Genomic DNA, 18,647 nt, shown 5'->3' with positions numbered 1-18,647 from the left:
TATTGACAAACGATACATTAAATTCTTTAAATAATAATTTGAAAACACAAGCAACTATTCTTTCTCAGCCTGTCTCTTCTTGTGAAACCAGCCGTGACCTCCGCCCCAGGACGTGCTCCGTACAAACGGGCTGAGGGAAGCGAGTCATTGGGGTTAGGAAAATTGGCCCATTTCTTTCCATTTTCAGTTTTCAATTTGAACTTCAATGACTTTTTTTTTCTAAGCGCTTTAGAAATCAATGCCTATAGTCTGTACATGTTAACCTTGATTTTAAAATGTAACTGTTGGCCTAAAGATTGATAATTTTCAAAGGTCTAGGCAATCGAGCCATCCGTCAATGAACTTACCAATTAAAAATTGCATAAAAACTGACGTGTAAAAAAGAAAATCAATCCAATTCATTCATGTCGCCACACAGCAGACATGAATGTTTTCAGAAAGACATATTAACGAAATCTGAAAATAAATTTCAAAACTCCATACCGGCCCATACTGCCAGCCAAGTTCAATCTTATTCATAACCCAGAGCTCATGGATATTCTCTGCCAATTTTTCTCTTATCCTCTCCAGGTGGGGTGGCAACACAATCTAAAATTTAAGAAAAGGAAAAGAAAACACACCTCAGAAAAACATACAATGAAACACAGTGCCAACTGTCCTGTGAATTGAATGAAATAAAATAGTCTCATATACCATTAAAATCTAATAGCGAGAGCCTAAACCTCCTATGATAACTTAGTTATAAAAATGTAACTCGTTATATGAACATTCTTTAGGTAAATTTGGGGACTTTTTTCAGGCAGAGTCAGCTTAGGTTTCTAAGTGAATTTATAAACAAAGTTAGGAGGAAAAAACAGAGTGTTGGTGGGGACAATTGCCATTGAGATACCTTGACAGACGGATGTGAGAAAGAAGCACCCGAGGTTCTTACACCAGCCCGGCCTTGTCCACAGGCCGGAATGAAGGCAATTCGGTGCCCAGACAACAGTCCACTGGCTCTTTGATTTATGTTTTCTCTTAACTCTGCTCTTTTAGTGGTTTCCACATGTAATCCCCAAGGGGGAAAATCGTTACATGTTCCCATGACTACGAGGAGGTCTAATGACCTCTTTATAAAGAACACAAGTTTTCAAAGTGAGGGGCTGTGTGTCACCCACGACTAGTCCCTCAACAAACAGGGCAGGTGACCGCCCACGACGTCCACGGATGAGGCCATTTCGCCAGGGAGCCGGCTGTCACCACCTTCCCTGGGGCAGTGGCAGCTCTCGCAGCCTCGAGAAGCCCACGGCTTAGGTGTGAACAAAGCTTGTGTGTTTCTTTTACTACACGATGTAAAACTTCAGCATGGAGAGACAAAGAATATGATTCGAGAAGCTAAACAGGTAATTCTACAAAGCTGACGCCGGGTGTGAATTCTGCTTCAGACTTTAGAAGAATGACCTTTGATCTTCAAAAACTAATAAACTTTGAATATTTAACCAACCTACTGAAGTTACTTCGTTATCAAAATAAAGCAATATTTAATTCATTGTCACTGTCAAGATATTTTCACTTCTATAAAGAATGATGGCTAACATTTCTTGGGTGCCTGTGTGCAAAGCACTGTGCTAGTGCGTTATTTATTAACTACGTCAAACACACTCTTAGCATCCCAACTGGCAAGACGAGAAACTTTCATGAGGTCCTGGGGGATGCATCTGATCCCAGGCATTTCAACTCGAGAGCCCATGATCTCAGTCTCTACCCAGCATAAAGGTCAGTTGAGCCGTTTCACAATAGTAAGTGCATCTATATGGGAAGAGAAATTAAAAACTCCACGTCTACCCAACGATGCATTGCCAAAGGCTGTGACCCCTTACTGCATTGTGAAATCGATGCCATGGCTTGGGATCGCCCTCGAAAAGATAAAATAGAATAGCAAATAGGTAAGTGGGCCTGATAAAGGTAAGCATTATTGTATAAAACTTGTTTCAGTCACGTATAAACTGCCCTCCTATAAACACACATTCCTGGGGGTTGGGGTCAAGAGTCGGCCGGCCCCGGGCTATCAGACTGGGTGCCGCGGGCTGCTGCCGCGCGCGCTCGGCTACCTGGCTGGTGTCCACGGGGATCGGTGTGAAGGCGGCTTGTGTCAGCGACACCGTGGGGCCCAGAAGGTCCCGGGTGCACACCCTTTCCTGCTTGTACTCCCGGCTGTGCTCCACTCTCAGCTTCTCCTTCGGCAGAACGGCTTCATAACACGGCGCGTAGCCCGGCGGAGGAAGGAACTTAAATTCTCCATGTCGCCCCCCAAGCAGAAAGCGTACCCTGAAAGGGATGTGTGTCAGGGTCAGTTAGGTCTCTGGTGTACACAAAAGATTCCTGATCAGCAAAACACAAGGAATAAATTATTAGTCCAAAATTAACTCTACCAGAAGCTACGTTTCTCCCTAAGTGCCATCATCATGTTGGCACCTGAGAGCCCAAGAGCTTCTCATCATAAAAGGTAAAATATGATCAAAAAATAAAGTGGTAAAACATGACCAAAAGAGAAACCCTGATGGAATTATGTGAACGGATGGGCAAAAATTTACCCCTCACTGGAGAACTAGCAAAAGCACAGGCAGCATGTTTCCAGCTGAATGAAATACCTGCCCACAGTAACTGGTCACTTAATGTCTCAAGGTGCTCAAGTAATCAATAGAGAAAGAGCAGACATGCTCTAATATCCAGACACTTCAAATCATAGGGCTGGACAAGGTCGCTTCCTGCCTCCAATTTTCCAGCGAAATTCCTTAAGGAACTTAACTGATACTTCAATTGCTAAAGAAAGAAGGTAACCTTATTTCTTATTCTTATTCAATAAAAAAACTTACTAAAATATTTTATATGTCATGCTCAATTAAAATAATTTAATCTGAGTCCCAATGAATAACCCTTTTTAAAACATAATGAATGATACTAATTTCTTGGGCTCTCAGCTTACAAAAATAAATTCAAATTTCCATCTTCTTTGTAATTCTTTTTCTAATTTATATTTTGCTTCCAGGCCGAAATGTCAAATAAATAAATAAAATAAAAATCAGAAAACAAAAATGATGAAACAAAAACTTTAAAACATTCCAGAAGATTATAGAAAGAAAAGTAATTCGTATAAACGCACAAGGAAAGATCAATGGTACACATATAGCTAATAGTTTATGATTACTCTGTCCCTTCTTCGATGTGGTGTTTTTGTAACTATGACTTATTCCTATAAGAAGAATTATAACAAAAAAATAATCAGAATAAGTAGATGGTCACTGGAAGTGAGCCACTCTCGTTAAACATTAATAGATGACAGAGGGGCCCCTTGTCACAACAGACCATTGTTTAGTAAAGTTCTCTCTGTAGAACTGCAGAGAATTATCATTTTAATTCCTCCTTCCACCTGGCCGTAGCAAAAAAGCAAAGGGTCAGAGGACGCCGTCCTGACCCAGCGGGTCACAGCGGCACCCGGTGCAGGCGGACGCTGGGAAGAGCTGTCCTGATTAGAACAATGGAGAAAGTGTCTGTAGAAACGGGGGGCCTTGGAGTTGGGTGTGGAAATACGATGAAAAGATAAAAACAATAAAAATAAGTGTAAGAAAATAGCTAGTATTTTTTTTCACAGTGTTCATTTCCCCCTATTAAATGAAATGGTGAACTTGAATGGGTTTGAAATATTTCAGGTCACTGGTGAGAGGGAGCGTTAGTGGACTGCCACAGCTAAGTGGTTGGACACGAGGCCACGGCATCCAGCCCCCCCAGACTGCCCTCTGGGGTGACTCTTACCTCTTCCCTTAAGAACGGGCAGCACGCCCTGTGGACAGGTGCCCAAGAGTGAGGGGGAGAAGGTGAGGGCAGCAGCGTGATGGCCATGCAGCCTCCTGTGAAAGTATCAGTGGGAAGGGATACAGACCAAAAATACAGAAATACTAACTTTATTCCTGCAGAGAAACTAACAACCGGAAAGAAGAGGCCATCGATGTTGAAATTCTCAAACATGCCTTGAACAGGTTGTCCGTTAATTCGGAAGGAGATGCTTGGGGCACTTAGGTCTAAACAGCAACTGATGACATCATCGGTTCTCAGCAGATGTTGGTTTGGCGAGCTTACAGTCCGAGCAATACAACCTACGGGGAGAGACACGAAGGAAGGAGATGTGTGTTTATCTCAGAGAATCATCTTCAGAGCCGAGGTCAGTGATGAAACATGCACAGTACCAGAACAGGATAAATACTGAACACAAATAATGTTATATGTTGAGTCCTTTGTCAAAAAAAAAAAAATATATATGTTGCTTTTTTTTTTTTTCAGGAGACATGCTGCTATCTTTGTTATAAAACGGACCTTCTGATGTGCAGAAACTTTTGCATACAGATAGTTGGCATCTGATGTAGAAACCATCTTAGAGCTGAAAGTATAATGATGTCAGAGGAAAATCTCCAGGGAGAGATCTGAGTTCAAACAGCTGCTTTGCCAACTACTACTGTACAACCATCAGCAAACGACTTCGCCTCCTAAAGCTTGAGTTCTTGTAAACCAAATGCCATCATGTCATAGAGCTTTAATGGTTTATAAGAACCTAGAGTCTCAGACACAGCAAGCATTTCATGTCAGTTCCTTTTTCAACTATTAGGTTTCCTTTTTTATATAAAATAAAAATATATGATTAATGAAAGCAGAAAACGTGATCGCGCATGGTTTACTAGACAAATATATGCCAATCGGTTTGTCGTTTTATAATTTATTTCACATAAGATTGTGGTTGGCTTCTTAAGTACAGCAGCATATGATCTGAGGCATGAAAGTGATATTTGATAAATGACATTTCTTGCCCTGGCCAACCTATGTATGGCCTGAGCCCATCCTTTGCAAATTAGTGCCACGGGCCACTAGGAGACAAGCAGGCAAGGTTCTCCTAAACACAAACGCACAGATGTCTCAATCTGAGCAAAGACAAAAATAGATTTCATGATACAAGCTTTGTAATTAATAACACCTTTTTTATTTCTAGCATGCCAAGATTTTACCAACAGCATATTTAAACCACCAGTAGAATATCTACTTGTTAAAATATGCACATTTTTATTCCACCAATATTCAAATCTGCAAGCAACAAATTTACGATCAAGTGGTTCTTCTAGAATTCCCTGAATATAATAAAGGCGACTTTTTCAAAAATCACATACAAGCAATGCGGCCCTCAGAGAAAGGTCTCTATCCTTCTTTGGCTGATAAAAATGTTATTTCAGATATTCTGTATGATCCAAATAATTGCTCGGTCTGAGGGATATGACATAACACTAATGACTACCTAAAAGTCACCGACCACATTAGCAGTTTTGCAGTGCCTGAAGCAAGCAGGGAGGGCAGACAAGATCCTAGCGAACAGCCTGAGGGCTGCAGTCTCGGAGGTGCTCCCACTGTGGAATCCGCTCAGAGCATCCTCGGGCCGCACTCCCATGAACTCACAGCAAAGCCACAGATCTGCATTTCTGTTCCCTGCATCAGCCAGAAAGGAAGACCCCAGCGGTGCCACTTACAGTCCTGGATTACAGGTCTGTATCCACCTTTCCCATATGAATTCTCCAGAAGCACCAAGACTTTTCACACTTGGCCTTTACAAACACGTGGGACCTGGATGGCCAAGATCGAACTCTGCATTCAGAGTATGGGACTGTGATAACACGGTGCAAAGTTTAAATTGAAAGAATAAATGAAGACACAGCTCAAAACTTCTGCTGATGAGCCACATTCAGGTCCCATCTCTACTCTCCACTTAAAAATGTTACGTGGTAAAGAATGTGCTTTACCCAGAAATTGCAGATATTTGGTACTTTAAATTCTAGTTCATATGTTAAAAATAAAGGAATAGGGAGTGACCCCAAGAAGTGTATCTGAGTTACGATGAAGCTGACCTTGGGAAGTAAGTCAGAAGCCAATTGATTTAGATTTGTCTTTGTTTACTATGAACCTAAAATGAATGGAAGGGGGGTTGGGAGGATGGGTAAAAAGGGAAAAGATTAAGATGTGCAAATTGCCAATTATAAAAATAGTCACAGGGATGTAAAGTACAGCATAGGGAACATAGTCGATAACATTGTAATAACTACGTACGGTGTCAGACGGTTACTAGACTGATCACTTAGTAAGTTATGTAAATGTCTAATCACCATGTGGTAAACCTGAAGCTAATATAACATTATATGCCAACTGCAATTGAAAAATAAAAAATTATTTTTTAAAAAAACATGTAAAAATCCAAGCGCTTGAGGGAGAACACTGGTCAACTACGGGTATGATACGGTGCACGTTTTCTTGTCATTTAAAAATAATTTTTTTCTGTTGACATAAAGTTTCAGAGTGATTTTCTCCTGAAATTCCACAGCCTACCACCCTTGAGCCGTTCACGGATTCCCTGGATTCCGTTGTTGTTCTTATTGCTCTATTTAACACGTACTTTGCAGCAGAAGGGCACGGGGCCTGTAGCTCGACCCCATAAGCGCTGCTACGTGTGGAAAGAAAAAGCTTCAAACTCTATGCGAACGGGAAAATGGTGAAGTGACGTTATGTGGCTGAGGTCACTGGAAACGAGTCGGCACTGTTTTAACAGAACAGTTTCCCCCCAACCTCCGTGTAATGAAGAACAAGTCAACGTGTTCGTCCCACTCACACACGGACCCCCGCTTTCGCGCGGGGCGGTGTCAAGAGGTAAAGAGAAGGCGAGAGCTACAGTGTCCTCCACACAGACGTGAACACTACTCCAAGTCTGATGGGTCTTCCCGGGTTGCTGTTCTTGGTCTTCGTTGTTTAGGAAAATTTTACGATGCGAACAGATATTGTGACTAGTGTCGGACCAGCACCGAACACTTGTGTGTGTCAGGCCCACGGGTCAGATGAAATGGCCAAAACACAGCTTCCTCTCTTCAAGACTACTGGGCACTGAATAAAGGAAATCTTGGTAAGTACTACTTTTAGATACGATTACATGGAGCGCTTTTATTTATAAGCTCATGAGCATAAACTCTTAGGTTTAATTCAATTTAATTTTTAAATGTCTTTTCCTAAGCCATCAGACCTACACGGCACTAATAAATGATTATCGTGTGTATCCAATAAGAGACAAAGTTCAGCTTTTTATAATATAAGGTAACTTTCTGTGCTTTCTATATACTAAATGTGTTGCAAAATAATCTAAGAACTAAACTCTAAATGCAGCTTTATGAACACAAGCTTACGTCTGCAGAATCCAGGTGAATTCCAACAACTAAAACATCTATGTAATCAAAAGCTAACTTTTAAATGGAGCCAACCAAAATGCACCTCTTCATAAATCAGATAAGAGTATTTATTAGTTTTTTAATATATATTTCTTGTTTTTAACATATACTTAACCATCAAAGCTGAGAGGCGGTAGCTGGTGAAATTAACTATACATTTACTTTTAAAGTTCTGTATTCTGAAACAGTGCCATGTGAATATGAACCAGCTACTCATAGTACAAATTACCGGATCCTGGCATTACATTAACGGCCAGGAGGTAGAACTTGGCCTATTTCTTCCAATTATTTTCCAGGTTGTGTTTGGTTCTTCTTTACACGGGAAGCTAAAGCATGGCACATACCAACTGACTTAAGTAGGAAAAAAATAAGTTTTTGTGGTTGATTCGTGACTCAAAACGCCACTTTTTAAATACAGACGGCCCCCTTGTCTAATGTGCCCCTTCCCACGCTTCAGTTACCCATGGTCAACCATAGTCGGAAAAGATGAAACGAAAAATTCTAGAATTAAACAATTCACGTTTTAAATTGTGTGCCATTCTGAGCAACGTGACAAAATCTCACACCCTCCCGCTCCATCCCGCCGGGTGCATGGACTGTCCCCTTGTAACCGCGTGCTCCCCGCCTGTGAGTCCCTTAGGAGCCCTCTCGGTGATCAGACAGACTGCCACACCTGTGTCCAAGCCGCCCTTACTTCACTTAATAACAGCCCCGAAACACAAGAGCAGCGATGCTGGCAAAGCGGATGTGCCAACGAGAGGCCGTCAGTGCCTGCCGTGAGTGGAAAGGTGCGTGTACAGGAAGAAGCGGGCCATGCCGGGTTTGGCAGTGTCTGGGGTCTCAGGCATCGCTGGGGGTCTGGGACCGTGCCCCCTGCAGGCACAGGGGATGACTGACTGCACAATGTACTTTGAAAATGTACTGTAACTGTAAGTTGTCCTTATCCCCTAACGAAATTTTGCTTTTTACTTAACATTCGTTTATCATTTCGAAGTTAATTTTGTGAATAATAAATATATCTGGGGTAAGCCGCACCAATAGCTTTCGGATATGTACAGCAAGGGCGAAGATGTCCATCAAAAACGCTGCCAAAGAAACCGGTCAGTGCCCACCTGCCCAGAGGTGCAGGCCGTCGAACCCGTAGGAAAAGAGGTCGTCTCCCACGCCGCTGCCGCCCGCCTCCTCGCCGCCTCCGGGGTAGGGCGAGAAGCCCTCCGTGGACGCCCAGCCCACGCGCAGGTGAGTCGCTTCGGCTGTCACGAACGGCTCGGTGTGGTCCACCATCAGTTCATAGTACCATTTCTTATACTGGGCAGACCCTTCGCTCACGCCCAGAAAAATATTGGGCCTCATGCTTTAAAGAGACAGAAATGTACATGAAAAATTTCGAACGGACTTTTCCGTTTTAATGTCAATCTCACTGTTTTGAACCTTAGTCCTGTTCTTCTAAGATGCAATCTGTTAAATACGTGTTTCGTTAAGCACTACGAAATGATCGGGACGATCACAGAGGCAGCATGCGGTGCCAGCCAGCCTGACAGCCAACACCACAGAGTGGCGTCCGCTCACCTGGCAGTGTCTGTCACTCAGGGGGCTAACGTCATTTTCCCTTAATTGCTCTTCAGCATGTTTTATTAACCTCATTTAAAGAGAGACAGTATAGTCGGCCCTTAGATTTAATAGAGCTATTATAAACCCAGGACACATACGTATCTTCCTAGGCTGAGCTCTGTGCCACGTGGGGCATGAGGCTGGAGTGTCGTGTTGTTAGTGAAGGTGACTAATCAGCTTTATTGCTCTCTCTGTGCCTCGCTGTGAACAGAAGAACTTCTGGCTGGTTGTATTTCACTGCATTTCACATGGGGACTTGTACCCTACGCTAATACTAGGGATGAGAGGTGGTCTCAGCAACTACTGCTCATGAATGGCAGGTCTGTCCTATAGAGAATCATGAAGGAAGTCTTAAATCAATCCTATTTAAAAAACACAATACCAAAATACACGCCAAACCCTACATTTTTGTTTCAAACAGTAAGGTAGCAGTCCCTAAACAGCTGCTAGCGACGGTATATCAAAGTGATGACCATCACACATAGTATTTTCTTAACTGCAGCTGCACATTATTACTACTGTTATCATCATCGTCATCATCATCTCGTGTAAGGAAGGCAGTGTGGTGTGAACTCAGATTCTGGAGTTAGATCTGAGGTCCATTTCCGGTTCCCACATTTTCATCTGTATACAGTGGGCACAGAGAAAGCACTTGCACAGTGGCTGGCACCCAGTACTCAACGAACGTCTGATACCTGGGAAGGTAGATCCACCTAGGAATGCAATTTTATTATTTGTGGAATTTAATGATATCTTGGACATTCTAATTCAATTTTTATTATAGATCATGGGAACTCAAGATTGGTATTGAAAGGCAGAGTTTCGGTTATATTCTAAGAAGGTGTAAAACATAATTCTACCCAACTGTGTCCCTGTCACCTGCTCCTGAAAGCCAACGAGAATCCAGCTACTGAAGAATGAGAAATGAAGGCTGCCACGTATCCATCTGCGGTAAATGTGTATATCTCTGGATTCACCTATTCCTATTATCTTGGCTGATTGGTAGAAAAAAATTCTTATACTATTAACTGGAGAAATACATAAAAGACCTTAATTAAACAAACAGACCACCAGATGCCTTAGTTAGCACATCGATTACTTCGTGAGGCCACCAGTCTGGTGACAGTGTCATATGAACCAACCTGCTGACGTGGTTCACCAGGCGTGTCTGCAGTAACAGATCTCTTCCTGGCAGGAGATTGTCACAGATGAGATGCTGGTTGGAACGGACTGCTACTCCGTGGCAAACGCAGAGAGAGCATAAGACGTCCAGAACCTGAGAAGAGAAACCACTGTTGGCTGAGTCTCCCTCCTCAGATTCGAGTATCAGCGGTGCTTGTCACAAACACAAACACGCTTCCTCCTCCAGGTGCCCCTGATCTAATCGTGCGGACAGGTCAGCGATGTGTCGACCTATTTCCCAGCTGTCCTCCATACACAGACTGAGAACTGCTCGTTCTCACAGGGATGCCGCGAATAAACACTAAACGATATTACCCGATCATAATGAAGAGATGAAAATCTCCCACGAAAAATTTGGCATACCTTTTAAAAGTTATCTTATTTTAAAAATAGATTTTAAATTATTCCAGAATTCGTTCACGGCAACAAAAGGGTTCACTTACCTTGTGATTTCTTCCGTGCTTGTCTAAAAGTGAAATAATGGATTTAATGTGTCCTTCTTTAATAATATTTAGAGCTTCTGGACTTTCTACTAACACACAGTGCAAAACTTCAAGAATTCCTAGGGACAGAAAGAGGGAAGAGACGATTAACCAGGCTACGGCGAGCAGCGTCTTCTCTTTTCTCCGTGTGTTCATTCAGTCCAGCATATAATTATCATGCGCTCACCGCCTTTGTTCAGGGCACTGTGATGAGGGCAGGTGGTGTTTGGGAGAGGGGACGGGTAACCAAAGACGATGAAATCACAGTTAATGAGGAAGAGTCAGACAGTCCAGTGAGGAAAAGGCCAAGGTAAGGTGCTCGGCTCAGTAAGCAGGTGAGCCCCGCCCGGGAGGGGCACGAGAGACCGCCACACTGAGGGCGGCCTTGGGGAACGAGCTCAGGCAGGACCTTTCCAGACGGCCATGAAGGGCAGGCAGGGCCAGTGAAGTCATGAGTGGGGGCCACACCCGCTGCTCTCTGTACGTGNCCAGAGCTTAAAATTCATGGAACTCTTTGGTCTGATCTTATTATTACTACTATCCCCGTGGCTCACTGAAGGCACGAGGAAATAAGAAAATCTGTAGTTTAGCCCTGGGATCTTAAATCTACACGATGTGAAGAACAAGGGAAAAGGCCGGGGGTGAACACACTGAGAAACGACTGAGAAGAACGCGGAGCACGTGGAACAAACAGGCCGAAGCTGCTTCGGCGGTGGCAGGACGCTCCCGGACGCTGGAACGCGCCCGCGGTGGACTGGCACCGTTTCGGAAGAGGGACTGGCGCCCTTGACAGTGACAAGCCTTAATAAGGAAAGGCAGTAGTACGAGGTGCTATTATCATTCGTGGTGTTACGCGGTGGTCACGCACGTGCACTCAAGCTCACATGCCCAGGTTTGAGTCCTTGCAGATTGTAGGCGAGTTATTTAAACCCTCCATGCTCCAGTATCTCCGTTTCTAAAATGCCAGTAATAATGGACCAGCCCTGGGGCTGCTGTGAGGAGCGACATGTGCACAGCAGTGCGACACAGTGTCTGCTACTAGTTTATGGCTGTAACGAAATGAGACCAAAGACAAGTGACATGAAAAAGGATGGATAGGGAAACATTACAAATACACTTCTTTTTAAACAGAGATTAAAAATTAAGAGAAGGCAGAGAAACGCTGAATGAAGAACACTGATGAGAGAAAATTCAGTAAAAATACTGATCAATCAGCATGAAGACGTGAAATCGAGATTAGTTATTAAGATTAGTTAAGTTGGCTCATGCAGGAGGAAAGAAACCGATCTGTTAGTACTTGTGCTAGAAGTGAGTGATACAGTTGAAAGAGTAACGATGGAAAACGATTATGAAATCAATCGATTATCACAAAGCACTAAATGTTTTTTTCTCAAATATGAGATAGTTGGTTTTGTTTTTGTTTTTTTCATTTCAAGAACCATTTTCTAGAAATGCAATTTGCCATCTATGCCCCACACACAGGCTTCCAGAAAAGCCTTCTGAGAGGACAAGGATTTTGGATAACTCGGCAACTTTGACCACTTTTTCACTCAGAAAGTCAGCCCGGTTCCCTTGGGCTTCACTTTGGGGGACTTCTTTTCCCACTTTTCACATTGCTGGCAAAATACATCAAAATACGGGAAGTTCCCCCAATTCAGGTCCACTCTCTGTCCTCTCTCTCTCCCCAGCCACGACGTGCTGCTTTGCCGAGGCGGGAAGGAGGTGGACGGCAGCACGCTGACGTCTCCGGCGTCACCGCACGGGACCGATCTGGGACCCGTCTCAACTACCTACTAAATCTGTAACCTTTAGATACTATGCATGATTTCAAACATTTCGAGTGAACATCTTTGAAAAATGTATTCTCTATTTCCCACCTTCTTGACCCGTCGGCACTGAACATAATTCACATCTTGATGACCCAGGACCATGATTAAAATGCCAGCCACTTGATATACTAGAGACGGAACGATGGGGCTGGATGTGGGTGACAGGCTCAAACAGGTGCTGACTCCAACAGCTTTCTCAAAAGAGTTTCTTCAAAAAGTCTCCCACGCCATCGTGACTGTGACTCAGGGTGTCTCCCGCGGTTCAGGTGCAGAGTCCCCTGGGTGCCCCGCAGCTGACTCCCCAGTGCCCTGCGGCTGGCTTTCGGGGTTCCCATGGCTGGCTTTCGGGGATCCCGCAGCTGGCCTTCAGGGGTCACATGGCTGGCTTTAGGGGGTCCCGCAGCTGGCTTTTGGCAAAACCAAAAGCTCTGAACCCACAGCTCAGCAGCCGTCTCCAAGCCTGTCTCCCAGAAAACTGCCTCCTCCTCTGTTGCCACCTGTGTTGTGTGATGTGTTGGGGTCACTCACAGAGGTTAGCTGTGGCTTCTGCATCACCGGCAGTGGGTCTCACACGTTCTGTGAGCACACACACTCTCACTCGATCACTCACACCTGAGTAGATGCGGAGTGGGGAGCTTCCCACAAACACGGTTCTGGGACAACTCGCTCCACAGGCTACGAGTTTCCTCCTTCAAAGATGATGGCTGCTCCATCTTTGGAAGCATTAAACTACTGTATTTCCAGGTACCAGAAGCTGCACAGTGTGTGAGCAGAGCTCTGGCGAGTGAAGGCCAGGTAAAGCCACCGTCTTCTGCTCATGCCCAGAGGGAGCTTCGCTCACACCTCATACCGAGAGTGTGAGGAGCTGGCAGCGATGCCCCCAAGGCAGGCCGCTGTCATCACCACAGAACTGGGGGACACGCCACACAAACGGGGAACACGCTACACAAACACTGACTCAGAAAAGCTGTGCAGCCTGAGCAGCTGGCTGTTGTCAGTCACCGGCTTCTTGAAATGCTCTTTGGGCACGTGCTAAAAACCCGGCCTTCAGAAACCTATTGAGTCCAGCAGCTGCGCGCACATACGAACTTGTCTTCTCAGTCACATTTGACCCAGAGGCACAGCCACACATGAAGCCGGGGACGATGTCCGATTTACGCTTTTCCCCTGAAGAACTTCATAGTGGCTGTTCTTAGAAGCTGGTCGGACACTCTACTGAAGCTTATGCACCGGTGATGCTGATGCTGCTCGACTTCGATGATGCAGAATGTGTTAAAACAAATGAGGAACGACCCTGCCGCTCCCTCCCCGAGCCCGTCCATCACACGACGAGGTGAGCAGTTAGCCGGGCGGCAGGCGCTGCCAGGGCCCGGCCCGCACCCACGCCCTTTCCCTCCAGAGAACGCCGCCCGACTTCCGACCGCCAGCTCCCACGTCACTTTGCTGACGCTTGCTGTGACCACCGCGGCAGCTGGAGGGGCCCCTGGGAGCAGCACCACCAACGGTAGAAAGAAGCTGGTTGTCAACACGTCGCCCCGATGGTCTATGGTTTCCCAGAATTCACAAAGGACAACTCCCCGGTTACCAGGCGGTGACGCGCTTGTCAACGCAGCCTCGCGGGTCCCCTCTCAGCAGCTCTACTCACTGGCCACACAGACCGGCCCTTCGAGCTGTCTCTCAAGGTCTCTGCTTCAGGGAAGCGGTCCGATGAACTCACCCTCTTGCTGACTTCTTTCATGTCTTCATCAGATTTCTATTTACGTTTGCGGAAATTTACTCTGACTTTTGTCTGCTGACCTTTTCGGAAGGACATCTAGAGCCGGCAGAGGCCCCTGCCCTGCTGTGCGGCTCCCACAGAAGCACACGGAGCGCAGTCGTGAGCGAGGCACTGACACGCAGAGCATGCGTGTGGCCGGCGGTCAGCGGTGGACAGAAGGTGAGGGGACGCGCTCCGTACGCGACAGTGCCCGAGGGAAATAAAGGTACGTATGTTCGTACGTGACATGCAAATAATACATGAGTCCATATTGCAAAAAAGCTGATTTATGCGCATGAGCTTATTATCGGTACTGTCTCTAAAAACTAAGCACCATCCTACTTCCTCTAGGAAGTATGTTTGCTAAAAGCATAAATGTAACTACAGTAGAGAAACCGTTTAGTGAAAAAGACTTTAGATAATTAAAATCTAGGAGGCTACCAGGCACCTGAAGACCTCACGCCTGATGTAAGGGTTTTCGTCTTGGCTTTCGATTAATTCTAGCATCTCAGATCAGTCACTCAAATGTTCCGTGCCTCGGCATCCCTTCCTCTAAAGTCAGAGCGTTAGGTTAAGCATTCTCTAAGGGTCCTTCCCACCTGACGGTCACGTGCTTTCTGCACGAGCACAGGGCTTCTGGAGGAAGCAGAAGTGCCCCCAGCCCACAGCCGGAGACCGGGAAAAGGTGCCGGCCAACAGCGCTGCATGCGGCAGAGCCTGTGCCCGACCAAACTCGGGACCGAACCCACGGCATCCACCTGGCCGGGCAGGCGAGGCTCGGCCGCTCCCACGCCTCTCCTCCTCTGGGCTCTTTAAGTGGGGCGGCCGATGGGTCAGCGTGGACGCTCTGCCTGGAACTCCTCTCCCTTCCCGGGTCCTCCCAGGCCAGGAGACGGGATCGGCACACTCCTCCGCACCTCGTGGATCCTGCCGACAATCCTGGACACTTTGACCCACGGACACATCCAGTTTTGCAATCACTACCGTTACCGGTTACCACTGACTGGATCGCTTTCTCCCAGTTCTTCAGTTTTCTCCTCAGTCGATACATCCTGTCATCTCATGCATGTCGTGATGCTCTGAGCCTGCATCTTAGAAACCTTGTGCCTTTCATCTCCACAAACTCCTTCTCTACTTTATTTCTGCCACCCAACAATCCAGCAACATCTCAGCTCTCATTGTAACTCAAATTTCTCTTCCCCTTAAATCTAAAAACCCTAAAATTTTGCTCTGCGACTTAAAATGACCCTTTGACGACAACTATTTGTTCTTCTATCTCCCTATTCATTCTACTCCAACGAGCCTGTCCCCGAATGGGACTTCATCATGGCAAAGTCATGGGATTCTTTCTGCACTGACGGGCATTGTCTTAAGCGAGTTCAAACATTCATTCCTCGTTCATCATTCATCTGACAAATGCTATGAAGCATCTACTCGGCACCAGAAAGCTTGACAGATACAAAGAGCACCGAGAATGGAATCGGGCCCCTACCTTCCAGTTCCTCCTCGTGCAGGAGACTGAGGGAACCATGAATGGCATAAAGGGCATGAGAGCCACAGAAGGGCCACTACTGAAGCACCGTGCGAACGGGTCTGGGAGCCACTGAGACCACCTGCGGCACTGGGGAGGTCAGGCCGACCTGGGAACCGCCCGGAAGTCTCGGCAACACCAAATACGAGTAACACACGTGCCAGAGACAGATGTATCAGGTGCACGGCCGAGGACTAGTTTACTGTAGCAGACTGCTTGTTAGTATTGACTAAATCCCTTTAAAATAAAATATCGTGCTGTCTCATTTGGAAAACTAAAAGATCGTTTAAATCTTTCCAAACTATCGTTTGACCACAAATTAAAAACGGGAATTCTGAACCAACCCTGTGCTTGTATAGTGCATTAGGAGTAACTGGTTTGGGGCAGAACGGGAATTCTGGCTCTGTGGCGGCTTTGGGGACTTCACGTTCTTTAAAAATGGAAATGAACAAGATCCTGTTAGGTTGCTTTTCAGAAAGAACAATAAAAATACCGATAACATTATCATTAAGAAAAATTGTCTAACCTGTTAAAAGGAAAATATTCATATCACACTGAACCTCAGAGTTTGTTGTTCTGTCTTAACATAAAATAGAAGAAAACAGGAATAATATACCACACAAGGAGATAATGAAAACATACCAGAAGAAGCTTCCAGCCTTTCCAATCGGCTGATCAGCCAGTCGAGGGAGCCAGAAAACTGAGCACAGTTTTTACGATTTCCTCTAATTAGAGCCGCTGCAAAAGAAAAAGCAGATTTCACACTTAGTGATTTTCTAGTTCAAAATGCAAGGTAAAGTAATAGTAGCCCTAAAATGCTGCATCGAAAACAGACACCTTTGCTTTATGTCTAAAACACAAACAAATGCACATACACACGAAACTGAGACATCAGAAAAAGAATTGTCATGTTTTAATGGGGACTGAAAACGCCGGTCATTCGAAGAAGTGTATTTGGAGGCAGTGACAGTTCACATGGGGAGGTAATAACGAAGGATAATGGGGAAACCAGTGTCCTGGGAGGTCCCTGGCTTGGGATCCAATTCCCGTTGCTTTTAATTAGCTGTGAGACTAAATTATTTAATTTCCCTAGAGCTCAGTTTTCTCACCTACGGAATGAAGTTAAGAACACATCGGCTTTCCCGAAAATGTAGCACAAAATCCTGGGAGATGCAATCAGGGACTGTAACAGCCGTACGGACAGACATGATTACGTGGTGCCGGGGAGAAGGCGGAGAGCCGAAGGCTCACGAGCAAGCGGAAACCTTTTCGCTTTTCTGCGTCTCCGCTTCCCACTTCGAGATTCGCATGCGCGTGGGGTGGAGTCTCCTCCTCCCATTCTGCTGACCCTAAAGGCCGCCTACACTTCTTTAACCAAAGAACCCATTTTATGTGAAATTCCACGTGACCTTATGACCTCTCTCAACCCAATGTGTACGCTCAATAGAAAACAGAGTGTTTCAAAATCATTCGATCCTTTCAAAATAAATCTGGTAAATCTTTTACGTCAATGCTACTCTTACGCCCGTAAGATTGTACAGAAATGGTACAGCTGTTCACAGAGGGCTGGGGGGATTTTCGTATGATATGCTATTTAGCCACAGAGGCATCACTGTTTGAAGCCTGGCATCGCCGGGAGCAGCGTGAGGGTGCGGAGCTTGAGGACGCTGCCAGTTTACCTCCTGGTTAAGGGCAGACGGAAGAGGCCCTGTCGCGACCAACTGCAATTAAAGGGCAAGGCTGCTTTCGCATTGCCTCTGTCCCCCAACAGTTATGTGACCCGAGAGCGAGAAGGGCAATCACAACAGGGGACAGGCGGCCTCCTGTTCTCACGATCTCGCGAGAGGAGCTTGGAGGGCACTGAGCCCTGAGGCCCACGGGTGACGCCCTTGGTCCCTGAGACGGTCCTCTCACAGCCCCCGAGGGCCAGCGCCCAGCCACACACACGGTGACGAGTGCCAGGGACGAGAGCCCTAGATGACAAGGAGCCCTATGTGCTCGGGGGACGTGTGATCCCTAAGCACATCTGTTCCTGACTTAGAACCGCAGCCCCTGGGGAGAGTAGATGGTGAAGGCTTCAAATCTTCATCGTAGAGTCTCGTTTGCTTCAAATTTAACTTGCTCTTTTCATTTTACCTCGGTTTCTTAAAATTAAAGGTATTAAATACCTTCTAACAGTCAAATGTTACAGATGAGGGGAGTCTTGAACAAACAAATAATATAAAAATAAACCCTTTTCATACACGATGAGACATTTAAAAAAAGCATGCAGTAAACCACAAAGAAAACTTCATTAAAAACTGCAAACAGATGGTGGAGGCCACATTCTATGACAGAATAACGAAGCTAGAAAGAGTAAGAAAAGAAGAAACAAAGGTAAAACCCAAGCACTTAAAAGTTTAAACTCTTCCCTAAATAATTTTTGAGTCAATAGGGAATCAATACCACAATCACAGACTATCTAGTAAATATTGAAAAAAAACAGGAATGCTACCTAAACACCAGCAGTGGATGGTCAAACTGCACTCAGGGAAAATTAACTGACTACTTTGACTGCTAAAGAACAGAGTGAAAAAAATGTTAACTAAATATTCCTTTCAAAATATAAGGAAAGAACACCAAATAAATATAAGTAAAATAAGAAAAATAAATAGCACTAAAAAGAGAAATTAATGCATTAGAAACAGAAGTGGTCTACGTAATAAAAGAGTAAGATTGATCAATCTAGTCAAGGACTTTTAAAAATATAGGCTAAATACCAACTACTTTAATCAAGAAGAAAAGAAAAACAGGACAAAAGAAGAAAAAGGAATTTATATATTTTTGTACTGGAATTTTTGAAAATTTAGGGAAAAAAAACGAAGAAGATATATATATCTTTTATTTGATATACATATATGTATGTATGTATATATGTATATATATATAATGTATGTGTATGTATGTACACATACATATTGACCCAAAGGAGAA

At 45.0% G+C, this 18,647-nt stretch overlaps 1 protein-coding gene across 1 annotated transcript in view; it reads right to left on the bottom strand.

Moving 5' to 3' along the window:
- Nucleotides 1–18,647, bottom strand: part of RYR2 (ryanodine receptor 2) — a 535,670-nt gene that overhangs the window by 227,364 nt on the left and 289,659 nt on the right. Inside the window, exons 16-22 of the mRNA XM_039850351.1 lie at nt 16,317–16,412; nt 10,520–10,638; nt 10,037–10,170; nt 8,396–8,637; nt 3,941–4,133; nt 2,091–2,307; nt 484–588 (exon numbers count right to left, since the gene is read on the bottom strand). Coding sequence (XP_039706285.1) covers nt 484–588; nt 2,091–2,307; nt 3,941–4,133; nt 8,396–8,637; nt 10,037–10,170; nt 10,520–10,638; nt 16,317–16,412 — 1,106 coding nt within the window. The remainder of the gene's footprint in view (nt 1–483; nt 589–2,090; nt 2,308–3,940; nt 4,134–8,395; nt 8,638–10,036; nt 10,171–10,519; nt 10,639–16,316; nt 16,413–18,647) is intronic.

This window comes from Pteropus medius, unplaced genomic scaffold (genome assembly GCF_902729225.1).
Source record: "Pteropus medius unplaced genomic scaffold, Ma_sr-lr_union100, whole genome shotgun sequence".
Lineage (NCBI taxonomy): Eukaryota > Metazoa > Chordata > Mammalia > Chiroptera > Pteropodidae > Pteropus > Pteropus medius.
This window is presented reverse-complemented; position numbering and strand designations above follow the sequence as displayed.